Source organism: Micropterus salmoides, unplaced genomic scaffold (genome assembly GCF_014851395.1).
Source record: "Micropterus salmoides isolate LMB-PRFRI ecotype aquatic unplaced genomic scaffold, ASM1485139v1 Ms_hic_scaffold_2, whole genome shotgun sequence".
NCBI classification, from domain to species: Eukaryota; Metazoa; Chordata; class Actinopteri; order Centrarchiformes; family Centrarchidae; genus Micropterus; species Micropterus salmoides.
Window position 1 is genome coordinate 29,320,492 of NW_024041150.1, and position 15,560 is coordinate 29,336,051.

The 15,560-nt window shown below is 43.2% G+C and overlaps 2 protein-coding genes across 3 annotated transcripts in view; one reads left to right on the top strand and one right to left on the bottom strand.

Annotated features, from left to right (window-relative positions):
* The window catches only part of actn3b (actinin alpha 3b), a 35,572-nt gene extending 33,207 nt beyond the window's left edge, over positions 1-2,365 (top strand). Inside the window, exons 19-21 of the mRNA XM_038730751.1 lie at positions 333-398; positions 733-891; positions 2,032-2,365. Of these exons, the coding sequence (XP_038586679.1) occupies positions 333-398; positions 733-891; positions 2,032-2,190 (384 nt within the window). The 3' untranslated portion in view covers positions 2,191-2,365. The remainder of the gene's footprint in view (positions 1-332; positions 399-732; positions 892-2,031) is intronic.
* Positions 84-15,497, bottom strand: LOC119911810 (serine/threonine-protein kinase D3-like). Of its 2 annotated transcripts, XM_038730752.1 has the most exons (20): positions 15,308-15,496; positions 14,638-14,804; positions 11,813-11,951; positions 11,244-11,375; positions 10,883-11,037; positions 10,527-10,722; positions 9,429-9,512; positions 8,442-8,601; positions 7,978-8,101; positions 7,329-7,406; positions 6,883-7,096; positions 6,670-6,695; positions 6,504-6,576; positions 6,294-6,400; positions 6,023-6,184; positions 5,367-5,465; positions 5,020-5,287; positions 4,374-4,459; positions 3,762-3,961; positions 84-920 (listed from the first exon to the last, which is right to left on the bottom strand). In XM_038730752.1, exons 2-19 carry the CDS (start codon positions 14,791-14,793, stop codon positions 3,797-3,799), a joined length of 2,424 nt encoding a protein of 807 aa, XP_038586680.1. In that variant the 5' UTR covers positions 14,794-14,804; positions 15,308-15,496; the 3' UTR covers positions 84-920; positions 3,762-3,796. The 2 variants fall into 2 exon arrangements, with proteins under 2 accessions (XP_038586680.1, XP_038586681.1); XM_038730753.1 differs by lacking the exon at positions 84-920 and having other exon boundaries at positions 2,723-3,961; positions 4,369-4,459; positions 15,308-15,497.
* Positions 15,498-15,560: the final 63 nt, after the last annotated feature.

A 15,560-nucleotide genomic window follows, 5' to 3' on the forward strand; every position in this document is an offset into this window, starting at 1 on the left:
AGGAATTTCTAACTGTGTGTGGCCTGGAATGTGATGTAAATTGGGCTTATACATAGAAAATGTATAAATAACAACACTTAAACTGCAGGATAGATCTCAATTTATTTAGATTTCTTTAAACATTGAAATCTACATGCTTCTTTTTATGTCCTTCTAAGAGTTTCAATATTCAAGAAAGTGTCAGTCACACAACTTCAGTTAATGCTCAGTATTCTAGCAGCAGTAAGAAAGTAAAACATGGGCTGTATTACTCTGATAGGAGCTACACTGGGGATCTTATAGCTAAACAGTTTGATCCAATAATTAAACACAATTGCGTTTTTCCTTTGCAGAAGAGAAACGGCATGATGGACCCAGACGACTTCCGTGCCTGTCTCATCTCCATGGGTTACGATCTGGTTAGTGCAACACGTACAATTTCAGGACAAAATGACATTGATATTGAGTAAAACTTGAATTGTCAAGAAATAAAACATGTCAGTGTCGTGAATGTAGCAAGAGGTCAGAGCTTTGCCTGAATTAAGTAATAAAAGTGATATGATTACTGAAATATTTGTATTGTATATGCAGTGCAAGTTTGTAAAAATGTTTATAAAATGTATTTTTGCTGCATGACACTATTGCCAATTGGTGAAAGCCGCAGCCCTTCTTTTTGTTACAAATGTGCCTGCACATTATGTTGAATTGAATTAACTGATGTTGAACTAAAACTATCCTTTTCTCTCCTGACAGGGTGAGGTGGAGTTTGCTCGCATTATGACCCTGGTGGACCCCAACAACACGGGCGTGGTGACCTTCCAGGCCTTCATCGACTTCATGACCCGCGAGACCGCCGAGACTGACACCGCAGAACAGGTCATGGCCTCCTTCAAGATTCTGGCCTCAGACAAGGTGAGCAGACGAATCCGGCACCCTGTTGGCTTCACAGCAAAGAACATCTAACCTCACCATGAGACCCAACAACATTTACCACTGACACAGTAGTTGTTTTACACTCGACACGTGTGAGATTTTAGCAGAGATCCAACATGATCATCGAAAACTTATCACAATACACAATTTCTGTCTTTTGTAGTTTGGGTTATCATTTCTCTCGTCTGTTATTACATTTTACGCATACAAGTAAATGTTAAGATCTGGGAACAATGTGACATGTCTACGACGATCTAAAATAGGGCAAGAGACATGTTGTAAACAAGCCGGGTTACAGTCCATTTTATGCAGTAACCAAATTTCTTAAAACGTCATGTAAATGAGAAACCTTTTTCCCTGTAGAGGTAAAAATAGTACAGGTAGAGGATTAGAGAAACTAGATTTCTCGGCCATGTGAACGCGCAACTCATGTAGAAAGATGCCAAACTGGAAAAGTGACAGCAGAGAGGCTGAATAAAAGGACAGCCGGTCAGGAAGTTAAGGAATCTTTGCAAAATTAAAATACAACTATAATTATCAGTATGTATTTAGTGTCGTAAACACTCCCTATGTTTGTTCCATCTGGAACAGCAAAGCTATTTGACTGACCTATAAAAATATCTAGAGCTCTTTATTAGTCGTCACTTTATTTGAAACTCTGGTTCATTGCGGGATCCTGTAGGAATGACGGCAGTGAAGGTGACCTACTCCACCTAAAAGTGAGCTTTGTGATCCCAGAAAACCTGAGTTAAGCCCCAAGATAGCTGGCTAACCCACTGATCTGCGTCGTGGTACAGAGCCCCTGGTTTCCTGAGCGCTTGTAAACATTCTGTCACTGTTCCCAGATCTCAAACTAGAAGTATTTTTACCAGCAGGACAAACTACAAAATTAAGAGTCAAATTTACCTTCAAATCTGGAAGAATAGTAAAGCTTTCTCAGTTGCTTGGTTAGTTAGCAGTCTGGCTATGAAATTTAAAGTGTTTGTAAAATTCCAGTAGAAGGGAGGTTTCAAAATCAGCTCTCGGCTAAGTATTTATTTAGTCTTGGTGCTATGGGACAATACAAATCTTTTTGTTTTTCTCTGTAAACCACATCCTCACTCCCTCTCTCGCCTCCAGAATTACATCACAGTGGAGGAGCTGCGCAGGGAGCTGCCGCCCGAGCAGGCCGAGTACTGCATCAGCCGCATGACCAGGTACATCGGAGCCGACGGCCCCGCCGGCGCCCTGGACTACATCTCCTTCTCCAGCGCGCTCTACGGAGAGAGCGACTTATAAACACAGCCGCCTCTCTTCTTCCCCTTCTTCCCAGCTCCCGCCATTTCTCCTATGTGGAGAGAGTGATTTAAACCCCCTTCCACTGTCCTCCTATATTCTTTGTTCTTATCATTTTTTCCTCTTTCAAAATCTTAACTTCTCTTTCCCTTCTCCCAACTTCTACCACCCCCCCCCCCCCAAAAAAAGAAACACTGCCCAGAGAGGGTGAGAGTAGAAGGCTTTGCTCTTAGAAGCTATGTTTGGACGGGCCAGCTTGTCCCTCATTACTGCTAGAGTGCCTTTAAAAACCAGGACGAGGCAGGTATTGCACTGAACTTATGTAAGCTTCATACATATAACATATCGGCCTTTAGGAGACATTAAACAGAAAGTGGTAATGAGGGAGAGGAAAAAAATGTGAGTTATTTTGAGCAAAGCCTCGCGCTCTCCCTCTCTGACTTTTTTTTGTAGAAGGGTAATTAAAGAAGAAAACGTGATAAAAAGCTGGTTGGTCAGTTGGCTTGGTTGGTTGTGTATTTGTGCAGATGCATGCTATGTTGAAGTTTAGAAACGCTGTCTTTGTGAGTCTCTGACTCTTCCTTAAACATACAAAAAAAAAAAACCCACAGAGGGCATCCTTAAGAGCCTGTTAACATTTCAGTCAGCAGAGGAGCAAAGCCAGTCAGGTGCTACGATATTACAAAGCCAGTCTCACTCTGTTGAAGAATAAATAACCACAGCACTGTGAAACCTGAATGTTAGCAAAGAGAAAATGTAACCTGGAGATCTTAACGCCTTACGCTCAGGAACAAACGGAGGGTGAATGGGAGCACCTCTGAAACACTGAATATTAAGATGAAGACAGCAGGCAGGGAGAGCAACTCGGAGCAAAGCACTGTGGGTAAATAGAGAGATGGCCATTGGCCGGAACGAAGCCAGAAAGACAAACTGTTACGGCCAGAGAGAACGATCCCACACACCTCCCTCCTCTCTGTCCAGATCCCCTTTAGATCGGGATGTATTTCAGCTAAATTTAACATCCAAACACACAAAGGTGATTTATTTATTTTTTTCACATCACGGAGGAGGGACGCAGACGGAGAGAGGTGTTGAGCAGTGAGAGACAACAGGGCATCAGGAAAGTTGTGGACAAAATAAGAGGAAGCGATGCTGTGCGTGGGACCAGAGCAGGCCTATGGCAGTGACAAAGCAAATAGGGTTTTGGTCCCACTGACAGGTCGGCCATGATAATGAGTGCGAGTCGACTCCTCCCTGTGCATGATGATATTTTAATTTCATCTGTGCTCCCTTCTCCTCCTCCATTCATTGTCCATCATCGCTGATGCCACAAACACTCACGGTTAAAATTTAAAAACCACACCTTGAAATAAAAAAGGAAAATTATAACTAAACAGCAGTTGTTTGTCTTTTTTTATTAACTTTGAAATGTGCAATTTCTTTACTCTAGTATACAAGTGTCAATAATTGTGCTCTGGGTTACTGAGAAAGTTACTTATGTTCCCACTACAATAGATGTACAATAGCACAAATTCAGGGTGTTTTTTCTCTTTGGTTTGATAAGTTGTACAGACCATAAACCGTCCGACCTCTAGCCTCCGTGCTGAGGTCACATGTCAGGGTCGTTGTTGGGGTCCAAGCAGAGGTGGGACGGGAAGCTCAGGCCTTTTTCCTGGGCGTAGCGTTTCCAGTGGTCCTCGTCCCCTCGGTGCGTCAGATACCTGCAGCCCATCCTTTGCTCGAACTCCCTGAGGTCGCACCACAGCTGGAAGTCCTGTAGGAGGAAGATGAGAAAGGGGTCAAGAGCTGACATCATGGAAATGTATCTTTAAATGTGCCAGAAGATACTGAACAGATAAATCTTTCAGTTTGTCTCCAATGCAAATCACTGTTTTCTTTTTACCTGGATATTATGCCCTTTTTTTTTGTCTTTACGTCACCTTATGATAGTCACATATAAAAATCTCTAAACAAGTTGGTTAACATTGAAACTGAAATGATCCAATAATAATACATTAGGACAAATCTATTTTTAACAAGCCTTCTGTAAAGACCTACTAAAGTGAACACATGCAACACAATAACAAAAATTTGACTGAAAACATAATGGGTGAGCAAAAATGTCTGCATTATACTGTATATTCTACACATCTGTCTTCCATCGATGGCAGTGTAATGCACCTGACCTGCAGCCAGGGGTGTCCCAGCGCTTTGCCCACACTGTACCTCCGTCTGATCGACACCTGCAGCAGGTTATTGATAAGACTCACGGCTGCAAAGGAAAGAGAGAGAGAGAGATGGGGTCTGAGGATTTACTCAATCTGTATTAGAAGTGGCCCTATAGAGACGAATGGAACTGTTGTTGGGTGTCAGAGCCACTACAAACGCATGGTGGGTGGTTAGGTTTTTGAATATTTCACTAACTGTATAGATCATATAGCTTTTTTTAACCTTAAGGACGCATAAAGGGCAAAATAAAGCAGATAAAGAACAATATTTCCAGTGCTCTGTTTCCTTTAATAAAGCACTGGGGACGATCTTCAGTATATTTTTACTGTGACACTCATTCACTTGAGGTTGACATTATTTGCTTTAAGTTGCATTTCTATACAGTTGCCAGCAGGTAACATCTTCTCCTGGATGATGCATTCAAGGACATATGAATGTTGACTACGGCTTGTCAATACGGCTTGCATTCAAAAGGTGTGTTGTCGAACCCAGATAAACAAAAACTAAACACAGACCCTTGGGGGAAAGAATGATGTGAATAGTCTTATTTGAGTTTACTTGAACGCACCAGCAGGGTAGGTTTTCAAAAGAAATCGTCCTCACCCTCCAGTGAGATAGAAGCCCAGGTTTGTCGTGGATACATGAAAGCAGCGTTGGTGATCTGCTGTCTGATGTCCTCGTCCTCGTTGAAGGGGAACGTGCCACTCAGGCTGACGTACATGATGACGCCCACAGACCACATGTCCAGAGAGCGGTTGTAGCCGCTGCTGCTGATCACCTCGGGCGCCAGGTAGGCAGGCGTCCCCACGACTGAGCGACGGAAAGACTTCTCGCCGATGATGCGGGCGAAGCCGAAGTCACACAGCTTCACCTGCAGCGCAGACACAGAGTGGACTTAACGCGCTGTTGTGTCCTGAAACACATTGTGCAGAGCAATCACAGAATCCCACCTGAGGGAAGGGGTCCGCAGAGGCCAGCAGGACGTTCTCAGGTTTCAGGTCACAGTGAGCGATGTGTTTGAAGTGCAGGTACCGCAGAGCCTCAAGGATCTGCAACAGACACACACGAACATGAGAACAACTTGTCATAGTAACATAAGCTTTACGCAGGAGGTCACTCAAAAAAAAAAATCTACTTTCATGGACGCTGTGGTCTCCAGGCTGAGGGACGGCCTTAAAGAGTCTGCATTAAAATTACTTTTGCGGTCTACAAATGTGCATTACTAATACTTTTTCTATTAAAAATGTAGTTAAGTTTGTTTCTGAGACAGATCTTTAGATGAAATCCATAAAAATGAAAATCTAAATTTTTTTAAAAAGGGCTGAAACTGAGACAAGCAAGAACAAAATCTGGCTACAAATCCACTGTTACTGTTCAAAACTACTTGGAGATGAAGAACAAGCAGCATTATAGGTGCCCCAAGTTGCATTTGTCTCTGAGCTGTGATCAGTCTCTTGGCAGAGATTTTATTTTGAAAACCAAACATTTATGGATAGACAGAAAAATATAAAAACACAAGGAGACCCCTCAGATTTGTCTTTGGACCCCTTGTGGCATCAACAGTCACAGAAGATAACATAAAATCAGCGTTGGCAAGTGATCTTACCTGCGTGACCAGGAAGCGGGTGTTGCGTTCAGGGAGTCTGCCTTTTTCACTGGACAGGATCATCTCCAGCATGTCTCCATGAAGCTTCTCCATGACGACAAAGACATGCTCCACTGTCTCAAACATCCCCTCCACCAGGACCACACCGAGGTGGGACAGATTCTGAGACCCACACGCGCACACGCACACACACACACACACACACACACCCCTATTAGATATTACGTAAATAATCTTAGAATAAATACAGAGCTGAAAAACGTATCAGTACCTGCAGGATGGCCACCTCGTTCCTCAGCTGTCTCTCTTGTTGGGAGGGGAAGCGCGTCTTGTCGATGACCTTGATGGCGACTGGCCGGCCCGACTTCCTGTGAGTACCTGAAGAATGAGAAATAAGTCACATATAACTTTATTTAACAAGCAAACTGCATTAGCTGCATGTTACTGTAATACTTCAACAACGTAGTCACGATAAGCTCACCTCTGTACACCACTCCGAACTGCCCTGAGCCCAGCACCTCGTCTGTGAGGATCTGATACACCGAGCTGATGTCCTGAAACACACATTAACAGCGTACAACACGCGCATAGGCAACCTCTTCAGGAGTTCACTATGTCGATTGTAAATTGTGCAGTATGATGCTTACCGCTCTGTCTCTCTGCAAGTATTTATCTGTAGATCAGGACAGGACAGATTTAATTCACACAGAGAAAAGATAAATCATAATTTAATAAGCACGTATTGTCTGATTCACCGATGCGGAGGTTGTCACATTAGAAGTCATATAATTAAGCATTTTAGTTAATTATCATTAAGGTCTAATAACATGAACATCCAGAGGCGTCATTTTCCCGCTCACCCTGGTTCTCCTCGCTGTGTCCACCGCTGCTCTGCACGGGCATCAGAGCCTGACGGACGGCGCTTTCCCAGGCCGGCCCGCTCTCCCCGGCCACCACGCAGTACACCAGCGAGGCCGTCACCACCTCGAAGGAGTGGGCGCTGTCGCCTGGCAATGGGGGCACGGAGAGCTGGGCAGGGCCTCGGACCTGCAGCACCTCGGACAGAGTGATCTCCTGCAGGAGAGGCACACAGTTACACTCAAAACAATCACTGTTATTGATAATTACTTGATAAAACTAATTGTAGTGGTAAAATGGTACTAAAGTAAATAAAGCTCTGCTGTGTCATCAAGTTTGATATTAAATTAGTTTGGATTTTAAAATCATTATCTGTTACATTTTATACAGTGCTTTTCAGAGTTGTATCAATACATCATCAGAAGTGTTTGTCGCTCATGAACTCTACCTTGTAGTACTTGGTGCTGCTCTCGTTCTGGTACAGAGTGAAGCTCTTCCAGTCCAAGATCCAGTAATGACGTTTCCTCTGGGAAAACAAATCATTCATATTCCATGTATGTAGGAAGTTAACGGTATATGAACAAGTTAACTCACTCAGGTCCACTTACTTGGTCGAGGGCTTGATACAGGGGATGCCTGTGTGTGTGTGTGTGTGTGTGTGTGTGTGTGTGTATAAAATAGAGAAAACATAAAGGCACATTCAAACCTGCAGAGACTAATCAAAGCTCAAGAAGCTTCAAATTGTGTGTGAGAAGTCTGTTCAAAAGAGCTAGAGAATTTTTTTTTCTTAATAATGTTCCCACATGACATGCATCTCTCTCACTTTAGGGTTAAAAAAGCTAAGACATGTGTTTGTTTTTGTAGGTGAGAGCTTAATTTAATCTGCGGCAGCTTTGACAGTTCACAATCACCCAAAACAAGTGTTACGTCTCTTATGTCAAATGAAAAGCTGGTGACTTGTGTGGGCTTTTTACTGGAATGTTTGAGATGACTACAGAGCTGAGCTGATTTTAGCCACATTTTTATTCAACTGGAAATCTGTGTGTGTGTGTGTGTGTGTGTGTGTGTGTGTGTGTGTGTGTGTGTGTGTGTCTCACCAGTGTGTCAATGTTGGTGTGATGCAGCAGCCACCCCTCTTTCAGGACTCCACCGGCTCTCCTCTTAGTGTGATGCACCGTCTGGACGAGCCTCATCAGGGGGATGTAGCTGCTGAAACACGGACTGATGGGAGGGAGAGAAAACAAAAGTCAATAGGACATGAAAGAGAAGAGGAACCGGCTGATTTGGGGATAAAAACTGTGGAGGAGCAACTAAGATCTGTGACAGTATCCACTAAATGCCTCTAGGTGGCGGTAGGGCCCAAAGCTCACTGACTACATTAGTCAAGCAGATGAAGTCATAGACCTGTCAGATAAATGACAGGAAAGATGTGTGCATGCGGGTGGCAAGTGACAACAGCTGTGAGTCAGATTCAAACTTGTGCCATCCGCTGTGGCAGCAGGATGCCACAGTCACTATTCAATGGGACGCCATCATCAGAATAAATTAACAACCCTCTGACCTCATCGGCTCTCGCGCTTGCTCGACTTCTTTGGCCTCAGTCACAGAGTCTCCGTCAGTGGACATCTCATCGTCAGAGAGATCTAGTGTCGTCATACTGCTGAGCTCTGACTCGTCCTCCTCTGGGTCTGGTAGGTAGCTGTGACGCCCTGCTGTGGATTCTGGGAAAGTGACATCATATGCAAACAGCATTGGGGCTGCAGCTAGTGTTTATGTACACAAAATATTTTCAGCTTATCAGCATTTTAGCTGATCAACTGCTGGGTCAAAGTGAGGTCATGAAATTGCTTCATTTGTTTGAACATGATATGAATATTCACATATGAGAAGCTGAAAGACCTTTTTTTTCTTGACAAATGACTTAATCAAAATAACTGACATCTTATTTTAGCGTGTTAGCGTGCTAATATTTACCAACTAGCACTAAACAAAAGCACTGAACGAAATTTCAGGTGATGGTGGTGGCCAGAGGAAAAGTTAACGGATCATCAAAGTTAGTAGTGCACTTCCTGTTGGCAAAATGTTATGGAAATCCAGCAATCCATCTCATCTCAGCTTGGACAGACAACTGTGGACCTAGTGACTGACCTCGTCATTGCTCTCCCTAGCGTGGCTAAAGAGCACACATACATTTACACCCTAAAGGGATTAATTCCATTATCAGTAATACAGGAACATACGACCTACATTAAATCACAATCCTGCGATTAAACATGTTATCTGGTACAATTATTTTCTTATCAGGATTTGATCACATTTTGCTCATGAACATTTCACTAACTTTACTTGGACAATTGTGATGTTTCTGGGAATCTAAAATGAGTCCTGGATCTATCAAATACTCTTGAGATGGAGCGTGAATCAGCTTTGAGTCAGCGCTAGGTTATGGGAACATCAGAGCGGGGGCCTTTTCCGAGAAACATGATCTAACAGTCACAGGCCCAGAATACAAAATGGAAACCAGAGCTCCAAGGGGACTGCTGCTCACCTTTCCCATTGACGCCTCTCCTCTCTCCTGGACAGTCTCTGGGGACCAACACCTCGCAGCGCCGGTGGCAGTTAAACCTGCAGTCTGACAAACGATCAGAGAGGAGAGGTGGCAGGTTGAAACACAGAGGAAAAGAGAGGCCCACATCACGAGGGTGACTTTTAGACATGTGCAAAACTGAAAATGACATTTTAAATATGGCTTAAATGTTTCGTTTTCTCTATTAAAATTCAGATTTTTCATTTCAGACTGAGCTCTGAGACACACGCAGGCATCTGGGGAAAATTAGCATAGATTCAATCCAATCTGCTTACGCAAGTGCGTGGGATACACAAGCTCCCTGCTCACACAACAAACGCACACAAGCCTCTCTGTGTCCAGTTTATGTGTCTGAACCTTTAATCCACAAATGGCTCATCAAAGTCAAGGTGCTGCTGGAACACAGCATCTAAAAATGGCCACAGCGGAGGAATATGTTTTAATATACTGCATGACTCATCGTTGCATGAAAAAGTCAGATTTGAAAAAGAAGGCAGGCTACATTTATCTTTTAAATACAAGATTTAAAGAGCTGAAGATTGCAAGGTGAGGCATGTTTCAGAGTAAAATTTCATCCTTGACCATGGAAACAGGTGTTTGACCAAAAACATTTAACTCAGGGTCTTCCTAGCTATTTTTTTGAGAGCGTCTAACCTCGTGCCGGTTGCTCAATCGTCATGAAAATGACAACCAGCCATCTCTGTGACAAACTCCATCAATTGAGCAAGGTTGCAACTGACATGGTTTAAAAGGAGGCTCCGAAAGGGAGGGCTGTGAGATTTTTTTGGTCAAATCAATAATAATCCAACAAACCTCCAGGAAATCATGGCTTGTGGCTAATTTCGATATATTTTTCATCAAAGGCTATCAAAAGCCTAGCCGTTTCCCCTCTTTTCAGTCTTTATGCTAAGCTAAGTGGGTGCTGCCTGGTGCTAACTACAGATTTAGCATAGACATATTAATCAGTGGTTATAAAATATTCCCAGTGGTTTTTTTTTTTTTTTAAACACCGCCTCTTTTTTTATGCGATGTGTAACCCGACCAGAGGTCAGTCCTCACCTGAGCACTGTAGCCCCTGTCTGAAGAGTCCTTTGAGCAGCTGGTGGCAGTACTGGCAGGCGGTGGGTTTGGTATAGCTGTGGATGTGGAAGGTGTGAGGGACCTGAGCCCTGCTACTGTCACCGTACCCGATTCCCACCCAGACCGGGGGCTCTGTCCAGGATGGAGGCCTGGATGAGGGCTTTGACATGCTTATCTAGTGAAGGACAGTTGGTGAGAGTCGTCAGTTCCCCTCTTACATGTGAATATGTGATTAGAGATTCATTTTAAGACTTAAAAAACAAACAGGTTTATTTGTCCTTTTATTTAACAGTCGACGGTAAAAAAGAATGCCCTGTCATCTTTCACTTCCTTACCTCCTCCAGGCTGCCTCCTGCCTGATTGGACAGCGAGTGTGTATGGGGCCTTCGGGGAGGAAACAGGGACAAACTGGTGCTAACCTGACGCCGTACTCGACTACAGTTATTGGGCAACTGCAAAGCACAACGTTTATGAAAGTCCAACCCACAACCTGAAAAGAGGGGGAGCAGAAGAGACAGACTGGAGTTTAAAGCACTTAAACATTTCAAAGCTTTTTATGTAAAGCTGGATAAATGTGAATTAGTATTTCTGAGAGACAGAGAAGCTTCACATTCAGTTTTGTCAGTGGCTGCAAGTGTTACATTAGATATCAGTGCATGGAGTGTCTCAGCCATACGCTGAATAATGACACCTTACCATCACATTTTAATCCCTGTCGAACGAGGCCCCACAGCATTTCTCCACAGTGGTGGCAGAAAGTGGGAGTCCTGTACGACTGGACCACCAGGGAGTGCGGACGCATCCTCATCTCAGTCACTGACGCTGATGCTGAGTCAGATTAAAATAAGAGAGATGGTGTATAACACTGTTGTACTATCATTTTGGGCAGCATTTGACAGCACTGTATTATACATGCATTGCAACAGTTGAGCAAGGTTCAAAAGTGTACTCTACTGGTAGATTCATCATTGAAAAACATCTGCATTTCCGCATCTGTTTTGCGTGTTTGTTTTTAGGTCATAAAGCAAACCAGCTCCACTTTCACATATGTTGCATCCTTGTTGCTTTTGTAATTCATTCATTCACTTGATTTGTAAAATAATATACTCTTAAAGTCTGTATGAAGAGTTTCCCTCGAAAATAAGACTAAGCAATAAGATTAGGGTATAAGGGGATAAAACAGCAAATAGATAGCTGAAAGATAATCCACAGAAACATCCTGATAAAGCCCCCCCACCCCACGCTATAGACTGTGGACCTCTGACCTGCGATGATGACGTCGATGAGGTCTCCATCTTGCAGCTCGTCGTCGTCTGTCAGGCGGTGCAGGCGCAGCTCTGAGGCGTGCTGATGTCTGAACAGCAGAATCTTCTCCCCGACGCCCACCACGCTGCAGTCTGGAGCCTGAACACACAGACAGTCAAAGATTTCCTTCACGAAGCCTGCTAAATTTAAAGCTTTTTGAAGTGCTGCTAGAAAGCGTTAGATCTGCCTGCCTGGGTGAAGCTCCTACATAAACTTCTATATGTGAACATAGAAAACAGCTACACAGAACTTCAGTACTTATTCAGCTCTTTCATCACTTTATCAACATCCTGTCCCACTTTAAACTAAATAAAATAAAATCCTTCACATAATACTGAGATGTTTTTTTTCTGAAGCTAACATTTCCATGTAGGCTTTAATAATTTGATACCAAATATGATTGCAAGTCTAGAGACAAAGAACTTGTGCAGAAACTCGGCTGGTTTGAATCCTGGCTGAAAAAATGAGAGGGAAAACGGTGCAGGGGAAGTAAACGAGACATCTGAAAACCCCCACCTTAAATGTCTGTATGTTTCAGTAGATTAAAAGACAAATGTGTCAATGTGTGGAACTGCTGTGGAGGAGATTTAAATGCTCCGTTACTGTTGAGTGGTCAGAAAGAAAGAGATGGATTCAGCGCAGAGAAGTTTTAGAGGGACAGAAACAAAAGAACCAATTCTGTGAACAATCTGTTCAACAAGTCAAACCGTGACCTAGTTACAGGACCTTCTGCGCTCAGCAGACAGGAGATCAAAGGTGATAAAATCTGAAATCTGGTGACAAAAACTGCATCTTCAATCTGCCAGTTGTTATCGACCTATGCTGTATTCATACATGAAAGGCGGTAAAATACTGCGCCACAATAAGCAGCACAGCTGAGAAATACTTCTCAGGGTACATTAAGTTGTGCTTGACCTTGCTCATGAAGAAAGCTGAATTAGTGAGAAGGAACGGAGGAATCAGTACTCTGAATGGAGTCTGCACGGTAGTGTTTATACTATCAGCTCAAAATTTAACATAAAGTCACATTAATGTTGGGCACGATTTAAAAACACCTAAAAGCTGTATTTTTGGCCACTTCTCCTCTGATCAAATAATGTGCTTAAAAATAATACCTCAACTTCTGGTGATTTTTTTGTTTAACATGAAGGAGTGAAGGATTTGGAGCCTTTAGAGACATGAAAAATATAAAATGACCCTAAAAGAGTTAGACATTAGACTAGGAGATAGAGAGTTTTCTCCCAGCAGTGACACACACACACACACACACACACACACACACACACACACACACACACACGTATACAGTATGTGACATATCTGCAGCCCATGCACTAAAATGCTGTGTGCGTGTGTAGACGCACACTTCAGACGTTGCTGACCTGCTGCCTGGAAACTCGAGGACAGATCAAAGTTGAAAGGAGCACTGGTGCGATCGAGGCAGACTGTGTGTGTGTGTGTGTGTGTGTGTGTGTGTGTGTGTGTGTGTGTGTGTGTGTGTGTGTGTGTGTGTGTGTGTTAGAGACGGGTGGGAGAGGCTGTGGTTGGAAAGTTTGCTAAGCTGTTGTCTACCACAAACTCTCTGTAAGTGAGGCAGTATGAAGACCAGGCCAGCTGACACTGAGACAGAGACAAACACCAGCGGTTCATGAACATCTTCATCTAATCTCGAACAGTTTCAGTGCACCATTATTCTTCTACTGACTGTAGGTTTAAATGTCAAGCTTATTAATCCTGTGTTGTTGTTATTACCAAATTCTCTTCCCCAAGTTCTTAGAAATATACTATAAAGTTTAGCAATAAGAGGTTGTGAAATGGGGCGTTTGAATGCACTTTTATGGCGTCAATGTGACATTTTAGACACAAGATTTTTATTTTTGTCCAAAATCCTGAGTCTGACTGTGACAAAAGAAAAACAACTTAACTGCTCCAGAGCTGGTTTAACAGTATAAAAGATGAATCAGACATGTAAACAAAGGGGATCCACTACAACATAACTCCAAACTTTGCATCATACAATGATGCAGAAACTTGGCGGTTTCTGAAAAGCCACATTTTAAATAGTAACCTACACAACCCTCCTCTGTGCCTACGGTGACCTTTTAAAGTCCACTTCCTGACAGCTTTAAGCAATACGTCAACTGAATATTTTCCAAGTGGGAAGGGTGTTAAGGGTTAGAGGATATCTTCATACACAGATGTGCCATTTAAGCAAGTGCTTGCTACAAACTTGTGTTTTTAACCATCACTAATAATGGTTTTTAGCACCTTATCGCTCACTTTGTCCTGTTGGAGCTGCTGAAAATGTCCACTGGAGCTGCTATGGGCTGAGTGCCATCCCGATCAGTGTTGTTACATCTTTCATCTTTCATTTGACCTGCAGGAGTGAAACTTGAACCAACCAAAGTTTCAGTTTTAACCGGATGTACTGTTACTTTTAAAAACTGCTTTGTGTGAACCTGCCTACCTGCCTGGGGTTTACAATACAGAGAAAAGGCTAACCTAAATGCTCCTTTGTGGCCATCTCCACCCATCTCATGCTCTAAGCAGATTAAAACAGACACAAACCTCAAGATAATTCACTCAGCCTGAGTAGTTAAAAGGGGAACAACAATTCCCATCATGCAACTCAAAAGAAACTTCCACTGTAACTTCTAATCAAACCCCACACCTCCAGTTTGCAATGTAAACTTTCTGTAAAAACGTCTCACAAAGTCTCAGCCCAGGCCTAAAGAGGTCCTTCAATACGCTTCAGGACGGCAGTATGCAACGAGCCTTTGATTACCTTGCGCTCTATGATCTCTGCGGCCAGCCTCTTGGCATGGCGGTAACTCAGGTTGCCAGCGGGGACTCGAACCACCTCCCTGAACAGGCCGAGCTGGAACTGGACCAGAACCGGCGCTGCGAGACTGGTGGGGCTGGAGGGAGTCACTGCGGACATGGAGAAAGATCCTGTGGCGGGATGGGATTCGTTGTTAGATCATTACAGGAACATTACCAAAACTATTCCTGGTCTATTCAAATAAGTCACATTATATGCTACTGTAATGTTGATTAGATATTTGCTTTAAAAAAAAAAAAAACAGCTGTTGAGGATGTAATAAGTACTATGTGTGAAATAGTCACTGATTCAATCTCAATTTGGTTGAGAAAAAGAGTGGCATCAGTCATTAGTAACAGCTGTCTACCAACTGATGGATCATTTTTATTGATGGACTCACCAATATGAAATAGAAAGTGACACATTTTAAGCAGCGAACACCTTTTTTGTCTCTAAAAGAAGAAGACATCTAGAGTTGAACATTGATCGGTGGAGAAAACATTACACTATTATGATCACGATGTCATTGCTCTACATGAAGAGTCAATGAGCAGCAGGTCTCTCTTTAAATTTCCAGTTACCAAAACAAAAACAGTGAAATACCAACTCTAGACACGCATGTACGCAGCCTTACTTTCTAATCCCGATTCATTCAAGCGCTGATCTTTCACCTCAAACGCAGGATCGTATCGCAGTGATGCAACAGCGGATCACTCCACGGCTGTGTTGCCGATTCTCAACATGAACTCTGGTGGGTCTGGTTTCCTTTTTGTGGAGCTCGGCTGCCAATGACAGGAAGTTGCAGAGAGTGAGAAACTCACCTCTGTGAAAGCTGTGACGGCGCAGCGTATGGTTAACACCCAAGGGCCTGGCTGTGAAAACTCACT

What these genes read in the sequence shown, in the direction of transcription:
- LOC119911810 (XM_038730752.1), bottom strand. Translation starts at nt 14,793, where the DNA reads ATGTCCGCAGTGACTCCCTCCAGCCCCACCAGTCTCGCAGCGCCGGTT. An exon ending in CAGAGATCATAGAGCGCAAG is followed by an intron (nt 11,952 to 14,637) that starts GTAATCAAAGGC and finishes CTGTGTGTTCAG; the next exon opens with GCTCCAGACTGCAGCGTGGT. An exon ending in CAAGCGCGAGAGCCGATGAG is followed by an intron (nt 8,102 to 8,441) that starts GTCAGAGGGTTG and finishes CCCTCCCATCAG; the next exon opens with TCCGTGTTTCAGCAGCTACA.